The sequence below is a fragment of the Zea mays genome, chromosome 2, assembly GCF_902167145.1.
Source record: "Zea mays cultivar B73 chromosome 2, Zm-B73-REFERENCE-NAM-5.0, whole genome shotgun sequence".
NCBI classification, from domain to species: domain Eukaryota; kingdom Viridiplantae; phylum Streptophyta; class Magnoliopsida; order Poales; family Poaceae; genus Zea; species Zea mays.
The window spans coordinates 219,871,049-219,886,463 of NC_050097.1; the positions used below are offsets into that span (position 1 = coordinate 219,871,049).

General features: G+C 46.4%; 1 protein-coding gene across 2 annotated transcripts; it reads right to left on the bottom strand.

Annotated features, from left to right (window-relative positions):
- Positions 1-170: 170 nt before the first annotated feature.
- LOC103647882 (novel plant SNARE 13) lies at positions 171-3,418 on the bottom strand. Of its 2 annotated transcripts, XM_008672379.3 has the most exons (10): positions 3,148-3,418; positions 2,770-2,862; positions 2,485-2,578; positions 2,361-2,398; positions 2,107-2,198; positions 1,928-2,007; positions 1,702-1,758; positions 1,234-1,326; positions 1,076-1,150; positions 171-578 (listed from the first exon to the last, which is right to left on the bottom strand). In XM_008672379.3, exons 1-10 carry the CDS (start codon positions 3,222-3,224, stop codon positions 480-482), a joined length of 798 nt encoding a protein of 265 aa, XP_008670601.1. In that variant the 5' UTR covers positions 3,225-3,418; the 3' UTR covers positions 171-479. The 2 variants fall into 2 exon arrangements, with proteins under 2 accessions (XP_008670601.1, XP_008670602.1); XM_008672380.4 differs by lacking the exon at positions 1,076-1,150.
- Between the last annotated feature and the right edge of the window lie 11,997 nt (positions 3,419-15,415).

Here is a 15,415-nt window from a genome sequence, read left to right on the forward strand (position 1 = left end):
GTTATGAAAGATAAGAGGTTGCTGACTGCTTCCAGCCGACGTTTTTCAAGCGACGTGCTCCTTGCACGATCTTCACGTAGAATATGGCCAACCGACGTGCACCAGTTGTATAGACGTGACCCGCCGACCTCCTATTCATGTCTCCTTCGCTTATATAAATACCGTTGCAATAAAGAATAAAGAAACATGGATTCATTTACTGTTTCTTCTCCCACAGCCGTTTCTATTTTTACTAACAACCATGAAGAATATCTCACATCCACAACCAGTACCGCGTATACACAGACAATCAGAACGCCGGTGCTAGGAACCTGAAGCTACTACTTACCAATGCAATAGGGAAGGAATGGGCGGACGCAAACAACATAAACACAATATACAGGCACAAAAGAATCGTGAAATCATATATCGTGGCTCGTTAAGAGAACTCTGATGCGCTGCGCAGCGCTGTGCTGCAGGGGAGCAGCCATTCACAGCGCTCATAGTCCTAAGGCGTCGATGGACAGCAGCCTCCTGTTCATGGCGGGAGGTGCCAGCCCCGGAATATCTCTGATGTTCTTGTTATGTGGGTTGACGATCTGTGAGAAAGAAGGGTAACTGGTTATTGATTGTACAGTGTAGGAAAACCCGCAGATGGTCTAAGATCCTTCCATAAGGGAAAAAAAAGGATAGACAGGGTTCCAAAACAAACACAAAATCAGTATGCTTGAGTGCACCAAGGCCTGACGTGAATCATCAATCTCAACCATCACTATGTTTGTTCATTGTTAGCACTAGTACCTAGAGAAGTAAGGTAAAAAGTCGCCCAACTTTAGTTCCTGGAGCACTTTTTAAAGATTAACAATCCAATTAAGTGTTCTCATATGGTCATGCTGTCTTTGCTATTTAATTTCCGACAGATGATTCTATGGGAAAGTTAGATTAGGGGGCACAAATGACCCGGCCACAAAGGTGTTGGCTACTGGTACTAGGTTATACTCGTAGATGTGGAGATTCTGTTCCTAAACTACGCACCAAGCGTAGCCACCTTGGCGCAAAAGAAATACAGTGCTACCCTTCGGAGTCGGCAACCTACCTTAACAACAATTATTGCAATAACGCCACAGACAATCAGAAACAGGAACGCCATAATGCATTTGTCAGTAGCAACCTGAAATGAAAAATCTTGTAACTTCAGCCACTTAGGAATAGCAAATAAACATGCATTTGAGTGCTAGAGAGGGGATGGAGCACCTGACGGCCAATCTCTTTCACCATTTGACTGGCCTTCTTCAGTGAGAAGTGAACAGAATCTAACTCATTGCCGATTCTCTTCATTTGCTCTGTCTTTAAAAAAAAATGATAAAAGGATGTTCAGAAAACAATCACGCGGAGCATACGGACATTGACCTTGGGAGACAACTTATGCATGTAACAGATCGAGAAATCAAATTCTAAATCTTAACTGTTTGTTACATATACAAAGTCTACTCTGCCTTTACAAACATATCCACTCTTGTCACTAAAGCAGGGCCTCAAGTAAATAGACAACCGAACTTTGATTAACATTATGGCAAATAGTGTCAGACATTCTTGTGGATCTAATCTGTCCACTCTCAAATATATTGAGGACTAAGTGACTGACACTACTTGAGTACAAAAGTTTTGTGATCAGTAACCCCATGAGAGCTTAGCAAAAACTTGATGAACAAGAAAACTTACTTGTTGTGACAGAGTTGCAGCAGTCTGAGCTCCAACTTCAACAGTTTGTGCTACAACCTACAAGAAAATGGCTCCTTTAAAATCCGTCATGGGAGAGCTGAAGAAGTCTATTATTCTTTTCTTCCCTTTTATGGATTTGTGAAGTCTTCCGTGTTCTCTAAGAAATTGCTGGATTCTGCTTGTTGGTTAAAAAAAGAAAAGAAAAGGGTGTATGTTAGTTGCACACCATCTTTGAGCGCTCAATGGCTTGGTCAGTTTGGTCCATTTGTTTCCTTCCGGCGCTAATGAGCTCTTGATTTGACATTTCTGTAAAATCATCGACGTACGTTAATGAGAAAGATAACAATCTGAACCTGATGTTTCAAGAGGAATTTATTAGAAATATCAAAAGCTACTGATGACCACCTGATGCCATTTGAACTGGAGATTTGTCGGCCACTTGGTCGGTACCAGTATCGAATAGTTCGATCCTCTTGTTACCTAGGCTGCTCTGGTACCTGCAACACCAACAAAGATGCAGCGGATACAACTTAGCATGAGGTGAATTGCGACAGAGCAAACAACGCTGCCGGCATAGCTTTGCAAATAAGGCATGCCGCAATGTAGAATGCTTCAATCTGAGGTCATTATGAATAGGAAAAGGGAAGGCTTATACTTACGTTTTCCTCAGGGTTACGTAGGAGTTGAGTTCTTTGATCTGCAATAGCACACAAGAACCAGAATTATACCTGTCCTAAAAAGACAAATAACAAAAGACAAATGTGAAGGGAAACAAGTAGCAACCATGAACTGTTTCTTGTCATTGAGCTGCTTGTTGGCCTCAGGAGTGTCCTTTTTCTCCTCATCCTTGAGTATACGGTCAAATTCTTTGATCAAGCTGCAGGAGAGAGCAGCGGTATTTTATTCTAGTTAACTAATAAATAGTCTTTGGTCGCTTCCATGTGAAGTCAGAAAAAGAAGATCTGAACTCTCTGGTTCGAGTCAGGAATAGGTGGGGAGAGCTGAATCTGGGCGAGGTACGCGTCAGCGTAAAGCCGTAAACACGGGGTGGGGTTGAGGCAGACGTACCGTTTGCACTCTCTCATCTTGGCGGTGAGATCCTCCAGCTGCTTGGACTGCCTGCTGGAGTCCTTGATCTTGTCCATCTTCTGGAACCCGTTCCTGGAGCAAGGCAGCAAGCAAGCAAGCAGCGTGAGACGGAGCTAAGACCTAGTGCGCAGCAGAGCAGGACGTAGGAAGCAGCAGGGGAGTAGCAGTAACAGCTGTATATAAAGGAATTGGCTGCGACTGGAGCGGGAGTCGGGGCCCGGCGAAACCCGGGCGCCGCCGCGAAGGCGGGAGCAGCATCTCCCCAGTCCAGTCCAGTCCAGTCGAGACCGAGAGGGCGGCGAGAAGCGCATTGGTGAGAGGAGAGGGCGTAAAGGGAGGGAGAGGGATCTGACTCACTGGAGCGCGCGGAAGATGTCCTGGATCTCGCCGTCCACCTGCTCGAGCTCGGGGCTCATGGGCACGTCGCTCGCCATGGCTGGCCGGATCCCCCCCCCCCCCCCCCCCCCCCCCCCCCCCCCTCCTCCTCTACCCGGTGTCCAGTGGGTCGCCAAGGCACCCCGCCATTCCGGTGGCGGCAGTTGGTCTCGGCGTGGCTGCCGTTGATCAGAAGGGAGCAAAGCAAAGCAGCGGCAGCGGTGGTCGCCTGGTCGGTTTGTTTGGTGGAATGGTGGGAGGGCGAGCCGTTGCTGAGCTGGGTCCGGGCCGGGGTCTAGCCGTGTGCCCATGCCCACCCGAGCAACAGATTGTCGCCTTCGTTAATCGCAACCACTTCATCCTGTCCAATAAAAACATAAATATGCATAGTAAGAGCTATAATATTTCAAGTCAGCAAAAATGTGTATTTTATTAAGTCAGCAAAGATGGTGCATTTTAGTAAGAGCTGTTTCTTAATTAGCTACTAGACTAGAGTTGGCAATTGGACCTGATCCTTAAATTCTCCACAGTGAATTTTTCCATTAGGGGACGAAGATGAGTAAATTTCTTTCCCCACGAGGATATAAATGGGGACAACTTCATACCCGACGGGGACAGAGACGAGTAAGCATTTTTTATCTCGGTTTCCCGCGGAGACCTGTTAAACTCGCATGTAACAATGTTTTCGTGCAAGTTAATGATAAAAATAAATAGTTAGTTTATCAAGATTTCACTCATTATACAAATGTTTTCATCTTGATGTATACATAATAATTTATTATATCTAACAATGTGTATAAGTGACATGTTTTGCATTAATAACGAAGGAAATATATCATAGTTGTAATTTAAGCGGGGACAGAGATCTCTGTCGTTGATTTATCCCCACGGAGAACGAGGATAGAGAAAAAATGTCCCCGCAGCAGGACTGATATTGGGTGCTAATCATTCGTTATTTGTCAAGGTGTGAGATCGGTACTTAGACTTATTTTGTGACATCAGATACTTTCCCGAACCGGAACGACGAGCTCACTTTCATGCAGGGGATTCCTCCATCATAGATACTCTCATGATCCATATCCATCAAATCAGTTCTCATGATTGATTTAGTAGAGAAGAAATCTTTTTGCTATTTAATTTTGAATAACACCGAAGATTTCTCTTCCACGTATCCCCCTCGTAATTCATCTCTATCAAATCATCTCTGAATATGCGGCACTGAGATTTGCATGAGCCGTGGCCCGTGGACCCTCCCAGCCAAGCCACGTGATGCGCACGTGCTGGGGACTGGATAGAATAGAGATAGAACCTTCTGTTCTCCTCACGTGTGAGTGTGAGATTTGCATGGCAGGGTCGCAGCTGCACGCCTGCACCTGCAGAGCTCCGCTCTAGCTGCTGGCGCTGGGCTGCTGAAAAAGCTGCCGTGGAGTAGAAAGCGGACGAGCCTCGGCAGCAGAACCACGAGCGAGAGTGAAGCAAACAAGCGAGCGCCTTTCCGCTCTCTTCCCTTATCGCTACACCGTTTTTAATGGAATCCTTGCTGCTTGGGTTTCTTTATTAGCTTTCCGCCCCGGCATCACGCGGCAGCTCCCGTTTCAATTGCTTCCAACTCTTCTATATCTTTAACTTTCTTAAGGTCCGGTTCGTTTATATCGGATTACACCCAGAATCATTCCGCCTAAGGACCCGTTCGGTAGACATGGAACGGAGGACCGGAATTGTTCCTACCCAGATTGTTTCTCTAATTTGTATAAGTTTTGATCAACAGGAATAATTCTGGGTGCATTTCGGTAGAAACGAACGGCCCTAAGGGTCTGTTCGTTTTTCACGGATTAAAGGCCTGAAACGGTTCCTGGCCGGATTGTTTCTCTAATTTATGTAAGTTTTGATAAGTTGGAATGAATCCTGGTCTAATCCTGGACAAACGAACGGGCTCTAAACAAAGTTTATATAAATTAAAGAAACAATCCAGCTAGGAATCATTCCGATCCATCAATCCGGTAAAAACGAACAAGACCTAAGACTACAATACATATATTAAATAGTTTTAAAATGACTATTTTAATACGAACGCATCTTTAGATAATAAAACTGACTATATGAAAGCATTTTACAAAAAATTCTTTTTTTTTGGTAAACTATCGCAATCAAGCATACTTTAGGCCACTAATTTTACTTATGAGAAATTATTAGAATGTTCTTACGTCTCAGTTAAGCCACTAATAGTTAAGTGAGTTATATATATAAGTACACAAATAGAAATTCAGCTTCAAGACATATCAGCCTCATCTGCTTCAGTTTATGAGTTGTTGTGGCTTTTTATACACACAAATTGTTGGATTTTTTTATAGGCTTGGCTTATTTATTTAATAAATTCTATGGTGTGTAATGGTGGAGAATACCGATAGTACCATATTGGAAGTCCAAGGGTCGTTGGCTTGACTTATATGGTGGGAATTATTCCACTTAATTTGAGAAGTCAAGAAATGAACAAGGGCGTGCCACGCACGCGCGTCGTCGCCGGCGGGCGGCCGGATCGAGCGAGGCATGGCGTGGCGTGGCGTGCAGGCGGCGAGCGAATGTGGTGTGGTTGTGCTAATTTTTAGGAGTTACTACAGTTGCCCGTCTCTTGAACTGCCGCATGCGAGACCCTTCTCCTTCAGCTTCCCTTCCGCGATAAGGATAAAAGGGGTCCAGCCGCAAGTGTGGGTGTTTCCATCTCGTAACTCTGCGCACAAAGAGAAGCGAGAGGGCAGGTGCCTCCGAAGCCCTTGCCGTTCGAGACCTTGCACAGGGGATCGACAATTAGGTTTTTGGGGAGCGTCTACGCGACTGCCCAACATCCTTCATCACTGGTGAACATCTTATTCTTCCTGTCGTCGATCCTCGGAGCGCATAGGAGGGTATGATCAATTCAGTTCCTTACTGTTTTACGTTCTGCATATTATATATGTTTCATATGTTCATCTCTGTTGTTTCGTATATAGCCATAGATTTATCCAAATTGTTCTGTCATATCATATCATGATATTTCTAATGCCTGTTCATACTATTAAAATACCATACATGTTTGTTTTAATTTTACAGTCATGTTGTTCCTATTGCTGTCTATTTATATTCAGTTGTTTCGTCATGATGCATGTACCATGTTTATATGCTTATTATATTTATATGATTCATATGTTTTATGTTCTCACGTTCCATATTGTTATGGATATATTTGACATCATGATGTCTATGATTAATCATATTTTATATGTCATCACCATAATGTTAATTTATGGAATTAAATGATATGGAAAATGCCTATATTTCTAACAATCCAAAAACCTAGTGTTAGGCATTTTTCTGTTAGAGGTTTTGCTGCTGTGCTAAAGCCTGATCCTTTTGATGGTAAAAACTTCTTGATTTGGAAAGCTAAGATGGAATTGTGGCTTACTGCAATGTCTTGTTATCATGCCGCTGAGGGCAAGCCTACCAACTTACCTCCTGAGGATGAGGCTAAGTTTAAGGCTGAAGACAACCTCTTTCGAGGAGCAGTAATTAGCGCACTTGATACAAAATTTTAGAAAAGCTATATCATCCTTCCTACAGGGAAAGAGCTGTGGGATGCACTTGTTGAAAAGTTTGGAGTTACTGACGATGGTAGCGAGCTGTATCTGAGAGCACCTAGAGGGGCGGTGAATAGGTGATCCTGTAAAATTCAACACTAAATTCCAACAAGCTTGATTAAAGAGATATTAGCACAAGTTAATCAAGTCTATGAGATGAGCTCTTGCGAACACAAATAATCACAAAGAGAGCAATCACAAGAGACACACGATTTTATCCCGTGGTTCGGCCAAGTAACACTTGCCTACTTCCACGTTGTGGCGTCCCAATGGATGAGGGTTGCACTCAACTCTTTTCAAGTGATTCGATGATCAACTTGAATACCACGGTATTTTCCTTAGAGTATTTTCCCGTTTGCGAGGAATCTCCACAACTTGGAGTCTCTTGTCCTTACAACAAGAATCACAATGAAGGCACAAAGTAAGGTTGGGAGAAGCAACACACGCAAGACTCAAATACACAGCACACCCACGCACACAAGTGAAGACTCGAGCTCAAATGACAACACAGGGAGTTCGTGACTCGAATGGAGCTCAAATCTCTAACACAACAAAGCGAATGCGCAAGAGCAGAGTCTAGATGCCTTAGAATACTTAGTGAATGCTTGGGTAGCTCCTCCATGCGCCTAGGGGGGCCCTTTTATAGCCCCAAAACAGCTAGGAGCCGTTGAAGACCAACAAGGAAGACAATCCTTGCCTTCTGTCGAGTGGTGCACCGGACAGTCCGATGTGCCACCGGACAGGTCCTGTAGACGGTCCGGTGCGCGATTGCCTTCCAAATCAGGCATAGATGACCGTTGCAGCTCCGGGCCCGTAGGTGCACCGGACAGTCCGGTGCCCCCACCGACCGTTGGAGCTGCCACGCGTCGCGCGAAGATTACGCGGCCTACCGTTGGCGCAGGCGACCGTTGGCTCACCGGACAGTCCGGTGCACCACCGGACAGTCCGGTGCACCACCGGACAGTCCGATGAATTATAGCCACATCGCCCCTTTGCTTTTCCCGAGGGCGACGAGTTCGCCGCGGATGACTCACCGGACAGTCTGATGCACCACCGGACGGTCCGGTGAATTATAGCCGTACGCCGTCGTCGAGTCCCGAGAGCGGCCTTTTCACGCGGACCAGCCTGGCGCACCAGACACTGTTCGATGTGCCAGGCCGAGCTGGAGTTGGCTGCACAGAGCCAAGTCTTTTTCCAATTCTTTTCTCACTATTTCTGGTACTTAGACAAAACACATCGGTGCTCAAACAATGTACTAAGTCTAGTAACGTACCTTTTGCCTTGATTTGCACTTCTCACTTTGTTTGGCACATAAGAACTCAATTAAACGTGTTGGACACTTAATCACCAAAACATTATAGAAATTGCCCAAGGGCACATTTCCCTTTCAATCTCCCCCTTTTTGGTGATTTATGCCAACACAACCAAAAGCAACCAAAAGAAGTGCAACATCAATGCAATTGAAGACCAAATTGTTTTGACTATAATTTGGCATATTTGGATCGCTCTTTGCCACCACTTGGTTTGTTTTTGCAAATCAAATTCATTTTCCTATCTCTAAGTCAAACACACTTATTTGGGCACAAACAGAGATAATCCAAAAGTGAAATTGTTCAAGTGTCAAAAACTCCCCAATTTTCCCATAATCAAAATTCTCCCCCATAAGAGACCAAATTTTGCAATAAGAGCCTTTTGGACAAACCAAAAATTCTAACTCTATTATTTTTGAAATTCACAGGTGGTAGCTGATCCATTTGCTTTGGCCTTAATTTCTCCCCCTTTGACATTAAGCACCAAAACGGGATCATTATTGGCCCTTTAACCCCATTGCCTCACCAAAAATGTCAATTAAGAGCAAAAAGGCAATGAGAGCATAAGTATGAACTTGGAAGTAATTACACTAATACCGGAGTGCAGTGGAAGTCTTTGCATTGTCCAAGTTCACATTTCCCTTTCAATGCACCTTTGAGACTACATCAAGTATACTCAAACAAATAGATTAGTCTCAAGGGGTCAAGTTGTAGCACATCTCCCCCTAAATATGTGCATCATTCACACATGGACTTGTGAGGTCTGGGGATCTCGTGCACAACTTGAGCACCATAAATAAGCAACAATTCATGTAATTGCTCAAAATAACATGATCAAAGGCATAGAACACATGTATGCTATAGATCAATCCAAGTTACACGAATCTAAGACATTTAGCTCACTACGCAACTTGCAAAAGGTTTTCTCATCTAACGGCTTGGTAAAGATATCGGCTAGCTGGTTCTCGGTGCTAATGTGGTACACCTCGATATCTCCCTTTTGCTGGTGGTCCCTCAGAAAGTGATGTCGGATGTCTATGTGCTTAGTGCGGCTGTGTTCAACAAGATTATCCACCATGCGGATTGCACTCTCATTGTCACATAGGAGTGGGACTTTGCTCAGATTGTAGCCAAAGTCCCAGAGGGTTTGCCTCATTCAAAGTAGTTGCGCGCAACACTGACCTGCGGCAACATACTCGGCCTCAACGGTGGATAGGGCAACAGATGTTTGTTTCTTTGAACTCCAGGACACCAGGGACCTTCCTAGGAATTGGCATGTCCCTGATGTACTCTTCCTATCAACCTTGCATCCAGCATAATCGGAGTCTGAATATCCAATCAAGTCAAAGGTATACCCCTTTGGATACCAGATCCCGAAGCAAGGCATAGAAACTAAATATCTAAGAATTCGCTTAACAACCACAAGTTGGCATTCCTTGGGGTCAGATTGATATCTAGCACACATTCATACGCTTAGCATAATGTCCGGTCTACTAGCACATAAATAAAGTAATGACCCTATCATAGACCGGTATGCCTTTTGATCAACGGACTTACCTCCTTTGTTGAGGTCGACATGCCTGTCGGCTCCCATCGGTGTCTCTGCGGGCTTGGTGTCCTTCATCCCAAACCGCTTGAGAAGATCTTGTGTGTACTTCGTTTGGGAGATGAAGGTCCCGTCTTTGAGTTGCTTCACTTGGAACCCAAGTAGTTCAACTCACCCATCATCGACATCTCAAACTTTTGAGTCATCACCCTGCTAAACTCCTCACAAGACTTTTGGTTAGTAGAACCAAATATTATGTCATCGACATAAATTTGGCACACAAAAAGATCACCATCACAAGTCTTAGTAAAAAGTGTAAGTGCAATCAACCCCAAGTGAGGGTTTTTGGTGATTTAATGACAAAACAAATAAGGGTACTAACAGTTTTTATTCCCAATGTATGATTAGAAAGAAACAAGAACTTAAGGAAGCACCAAGGACTTCATGCAACAGACGTATAAAATTTTATGTAAAATCTTGTGTTGCATGATGTAATTCTTCCTTATTCTTTTCTGCACAGGTAAAGGTGTTTGCTATAGCTCAAGTCCCCAAAATTCAAAAGCTATTTTTGAAAACCAAAAATCACTTTAACATTATTTGGTTGACCATGGTTAGGGTTGAGAAACCTAGAGTGTCCTTGCTGAAAAGCAGCTGAACTTCTTCAACTGCAGCTGAGCTTTCCAGCTGAACTTAACTTCAGCTGCAGCTGAGCTTTTCAGCTGAGCTGGACTTCAGATGAGTTGAGCTTTCAACTCCAGCTGAACTTCAACTTCAGCTGTGGACCTCTTTGACCATACACCAGCTGAACTTGCCCCTGGCAGCTGAGCTGGGGTTTTCTCTCCTAAACTCTCTGGTCTAGACCAGCTGAACTGGTCCTGGGGGGCAGTTCAACTGGTCTCTGTCCCCTCTAACTTCTGACCTGCAGTCTGCCAGTCAGACTGCCAGTCAGGTCATCAGGGTTGTCAGGGGGCGGTTCAACCGGTCCTATTGTCGGTGTTTTCGGTCCGACCGCACACCCGGGGTTGCCCCTCAAGGTGTTTTTAGGAGTAGGACGGTGTCAACGACTGTAGCAAAATGGTTCGTGCCGATTGCACGAGGGACAATGGACAAGATTTGCAGGTTCGGGCCGCTTAGAAGTGCGTAACACCCTACGTCCTGGTGAGTATATGAGCGTGGTTACAAGAGGGTTCTCTGATAGAGGGCGCAGAGAATTTTACGTGGGTGGCTATGTCAAACAGGGTCCATCCTTCTGAAGGGGTGCCCCCTAGGCCTTATATATTCGACCGTGGGGCAATACACTTGGATATGATAACAACAAGTAACTAAAGGATAGTGAACCTCTCGAGTTTATCCTGCGTGATCCTCGCCGACTTATCCTCGCACGGCTCCGTTGTATGGGAGCTCCAGCGCGGGAAAGTCGGGTCTCCGTTGCAGCCGCTTGCTCGACGATGTGGGCCATCCGGGTTTGCACCAATCTGGCCTCACGTCTTCTCTTCTTTGTTGGTTGTCTTTCCCCAGGCCCACGAAAGAATGACCTTACGAATTATTGGGCCCTCGGGCCTTTCGTGAGGCCTTTTACTTCTTTAGTGGACCCAGGGGATATCTATCCCCCACAAGCCCCCAATCTTTGAGTTGATTTAGAAGTAATCTACTCAAAGATCCAAGGTCCGAAAAATAATTTCTTGTTGCTTACTCTTGCTCTGATCACTCGTTCGACCGAAGTTTAGTTTTGAGCTTGTGCCTTAGAGGTCGGCAATTTGGATTGTAAGATTCTGGACTTTATTGGGTGCACCGGAGGTGCACCCAATGGGTGTAGCCCCCGACCTTTGAGTAGATTTTAGAAGATAATCTACTCGAAGGTCTTCTTCCCAAGGTTATCTCCATTCGCGCTCCTGCATCTCGGTTGAGGATTGGTCTTTTCAACCTTGCTCTACGCCTTAGAAGTCGACGTTATATCGGTTTAGAATGATACTCCATGGGGTGCACCGGAGGTGCACCCAATGGGTGTAGCCCCCGACTTTCAAATGGATTTTTTGAGGATAATCCATTCGAAGGTCTTCCTTTTGCTTGAAAAAAAAATGGCACGAAGCTATTCGCATTATGCTTTGGAAGTCAGCATTATGTCATCAAAACTTTGCTGCAGAGGTCAGCATATATTTTGTCTTTAGCAGCCGAGTTTGTAATCCATCCGTATCTTGCTAGGTGGTGCAATTTATTTGCTTCTGCAATTGATTGGACGTTTGACGGACGTTCTCCGTCTAGTCTTCACATCGCTTCTGTCGGCCGTATCTTGTACTTTGCTGGCTATATTTGGCTTTCCTCTGATCCTTACTGATATCTCATTTTTGTCTTGAGGTATTCACTGCATGTCCTGCACGGATGTGACCGTTTTGAAAAATATATTGATAATTCCTGGGCGTCCCCCCCAATGGGTGTGGGCAAGGGACGGCTTGGTACGCTGAGTGTTTTAGCTGACTGCTTCTGAGTAGTAATGCGATGGGACGGCTAGTGTAATCATATCCTTTGCACTGTTGACTGGAGTCCCAATGGGTGTAGTGTTGCATGAAACGGCGTCCGCCGTCTGACGTGTCTTCAAATGGGTGGGAGTGCTTATTGAATGCCTTGCGACTGTTCAGCGACCGCGGTTGGAAGCGAGCGGTTGCTTTTCCCCTCTATAAATAACCCCTTTGCTTCTCTGGTTTTTTCACATCTCTTCGCTGCTCTTTACTGCTTTCTTCTCCTCCTTTCTGTTTGCTTTCGCCATGGGCAAGAACAACAAGCGCAAGCGTGAGCCGACTCCTCCATCGGAGGAGTTTGGTGACTCGGAATACTCAGAGGAGGAGTTCTCCTCTGAGTCCGAGGGGTCTCCGGCTCCCATCCCCCTGCGTGAGTCGTCTGATGACTCAGACGACTCCCAGGGGCTTGCGGCGGAGGTCTGGACGTACATCCGGGCCGTCGAGCGCTCCGGGCTCGAGGGCTCGGATGAGTCTGAGTTTTCCTCGGACGAGGAGGACTCGGACGGCGGCGAGGGCGAGGATGACGACGACGACGACGACGACGACGGTGATGGCGGCAACGGCGGCGGAGGCAGCGGCGGCAAGGGCGGCACCAAGGGCGGCAGCAGCGTGGGCAGCACCGGAGGCGGCGGCGGCAAGGGCGGCGGCAGCAGGGCCAGTGGCTAAACGCCACTGGTCTTTAGATATTAGTATAGTTAGAATAATGTAGTAGTAATTAGTGTAGTTTAGTAGTAGTAGTAATGTAGAGTAAAAGTAGGGAAGCACCAACTCGCGAAGAGTTGGTTTGTAAACTCATTAACTTCCCTTTAATGAAGAACTGTCGTTGACCCCCCCTTTTCGATGACTCGTTGTTGCTTTTTCTGAATGTTGAACTGATTCTTTTGATATAGTAGAAACAACGCCGAGCGATGTGAAGGTTGACATCAGCGTTTTAGAAGTAACACCAAGCAATCGAACACAAGACCAGCGTTTTAGAGGCAATGCCGAACGATAGAAGGTCGACATCGGCATTTTAGAAATAATGCCGAGCGACAGAATACGAGCCTGGCGTTATAGAGGCAACGCCGAGTGTTTAAAGGTCGACATCGGCATTTTAGAAGTAATGCCGAGCGATTTGGACACGAGGTCGGCATTTTAGAAACAACGCCGAGTGATGGAAGGTCGGTGTCGGCATTTTAGAAGTAATGCCGAGCGATTGAACACGTGGTCGGCGTGTTAGAGGACACGCCGAGTGATGGAAGGTCGGCGTTGGCATTTTAGAAGTAATGCCAAGCGATCGAACACGTGGTCGGCGTGTTAGAGGACACGCCGAGTGATGGAAGGTCGGCGTCGGCATTTTAGAAGTAATGCCGAGCGATTGAACACGTGGTCGGCGTTTTAGAGGCAACGCCGAGTGATAGCCAGCTTCACGAGTTACTTTGAGGATAATAACCGAGGGATGAAGTGGCACGTCGGCTTTCTTGGAAATAACTGTCGGATATCCACGTGGCATGCTGGGATTTCGGAAATAACCGCCGGGTGATGACTGGGCACTTTTTGAAAGGGTATCTGGCTCAAGAATATCCCTTAAGAGTCGCGCTTTTAGCCGCCTTTGCTTTCCGTGCCCTAGTTTTTGCATTTCCGCATCTGAATCTTCTCCACCACTTGCCTCCTACTCTGTTCGCCAGCGAGAAGCAAGATGGCGCCCAAGAGGAAAACCGCGAACTTGTCTGCTGCAGTGATCCCCGCAATCGACCCCAACAGTCAGTTACCTTTCGCCGGTAACCATACGTCTGTTATTTCCGAAGCTGAGCTCCTCCGTCTTGTCTCCATCGGGGTTCTTCCTCCGCGGGAACTCTGTTCTTGGCGGATTTGCCACGGGACTACCGTCCCAACCGAAGATACCCACGAGTCAGTAGTTTACGCTCCTTTCCTTCTCCGCGGCCTTGGCCTTCCCATATCTCCTTTTTTTCGTGGCCTCCTTGATTTTTATCACATCAACCTGACTCATTTGAACCCTAATTCCATTCTCCAAATCTCTATTTTCGTTCACCTTTGCGAAGCTTATCTCGGCGTGCTGCCGCATTTTGGTTTATGGAAGTATCTGTATCACTGCCGTCCTAGGATGGCCGGGGGGCAACATCAGTTGGTCGGAGGTGCCAGTTTGGAGATGCGTCGTGGGCGGAAAACCGAGTATCTCGAAATACCCCTCAAAGACAGCATTAAAGGTTGGCGTCTGGAGTGGTTTATAGTTGATAACTATGGAAATTCTCTCCCCTCCCGGTCAGGAAGACAGCCAGACGTTCGTACTCCGAGTTGGACTGAGTTTCCCACGGATCAAGAGGTGGCCGAGGCAGGCGTGTTGCTTTATGAAGTCGGATTACTGAAAGAGAGAGGCCTGACTGCTGAAGCTGTGGTCACGGATTTTGTTTTCAAGAACATTCAGCCGCTGAAAGACAGGGCTTATCCGGCATATCTTTATCGAGGGCTGGCCGACTCAACCCGAGTTACCAATAGGAGAATTCTTTCTGTTGACTTGGTAAACCGGCTTGAGATGATCCTCAGGGGTAAAGTCTCAAACGTTGGTGCTCCAGTGGCTTACTCGGCTTGGAACCTTCCTTCTACCAAAGCTTTCACCCTTTTTGTGTCCAATCCACCCGTGACTGATAGCAATTTGGGTCTTAGAGTGCGACCTTCTGCCGAGGAAGTCAGTACTTTGGTTGCTTCGCTCGGGGCAATTCCTGATGATGAACGGCAGGTTTATTTCGAAGTGCCTCTGAACCCCAGTGATGCTGACATAAATGACATGCTTGATCTATTAGCCGAGGATTCGTCCGATGCTGCTCCTGATGGTACCTTGGCAGTGGTGCCCCTTCCAGAGGTTGATACAACTTTGGATGTTCCAAAACCTGTCAGTACTCGCCCGAGGCGCCCTAGCCGAACCAGCCAGCCCGAGCCTTCTGCTGATGAACAAAAGAAGAAGAGAAGACGCCTGCGGCGAGTATCTAGTTTTGATGAGGACGCCAGTACCTTAGCTCCTGCTGCTGAAGAAGTGCCTGCAACCGGCCTTGCTGACACTGATCCCAATGGGTGTGCTCCATCTATTGCCGACCCCAATGGGGGTGCTGTTTGCATTGTCGCTGTGGAAAATGAGGAGGAAGAAAATGAAGCTCCGTTAACTCGGAAAAACAGTCGGCAGTTCATCGCCAGTGGTGGAAGTAGTGGAGTTCCTTCTCCTGCTTTGTCTGCCCTTATTGGTCTGCAAGAACTGTCCCTGGCCAACTTTGA

What these genes read in the sequence shown, in the direction of transcription:
- LOC103647882 (XM_008672379.3), bottom strand. Translation starts at nt 3,224, where the DNA reads ATGGCGAGCGACGTGCCCATGAGCCCCGAGCTCGAGCAGGTGGACGGC. An exon ending in GACATCTTCCGCGCGCTCCA is followed by an intron (nt 2,863 to 3,147) that starts GTGAGTCAGATC and finishes GCCTTGCTCCAG; the next exon opens with GAACGGGTTCCAGAAGATGG. An exon ending in CTGCAACTCTGTCACAACAA is followed by an intron (nt 1,327 to 1,701) that starts GTAAGTTTTCTT and finishes TTTTTTTTAAAG; the next exon opens with ACAGAGCAAATGAAGAGAAT.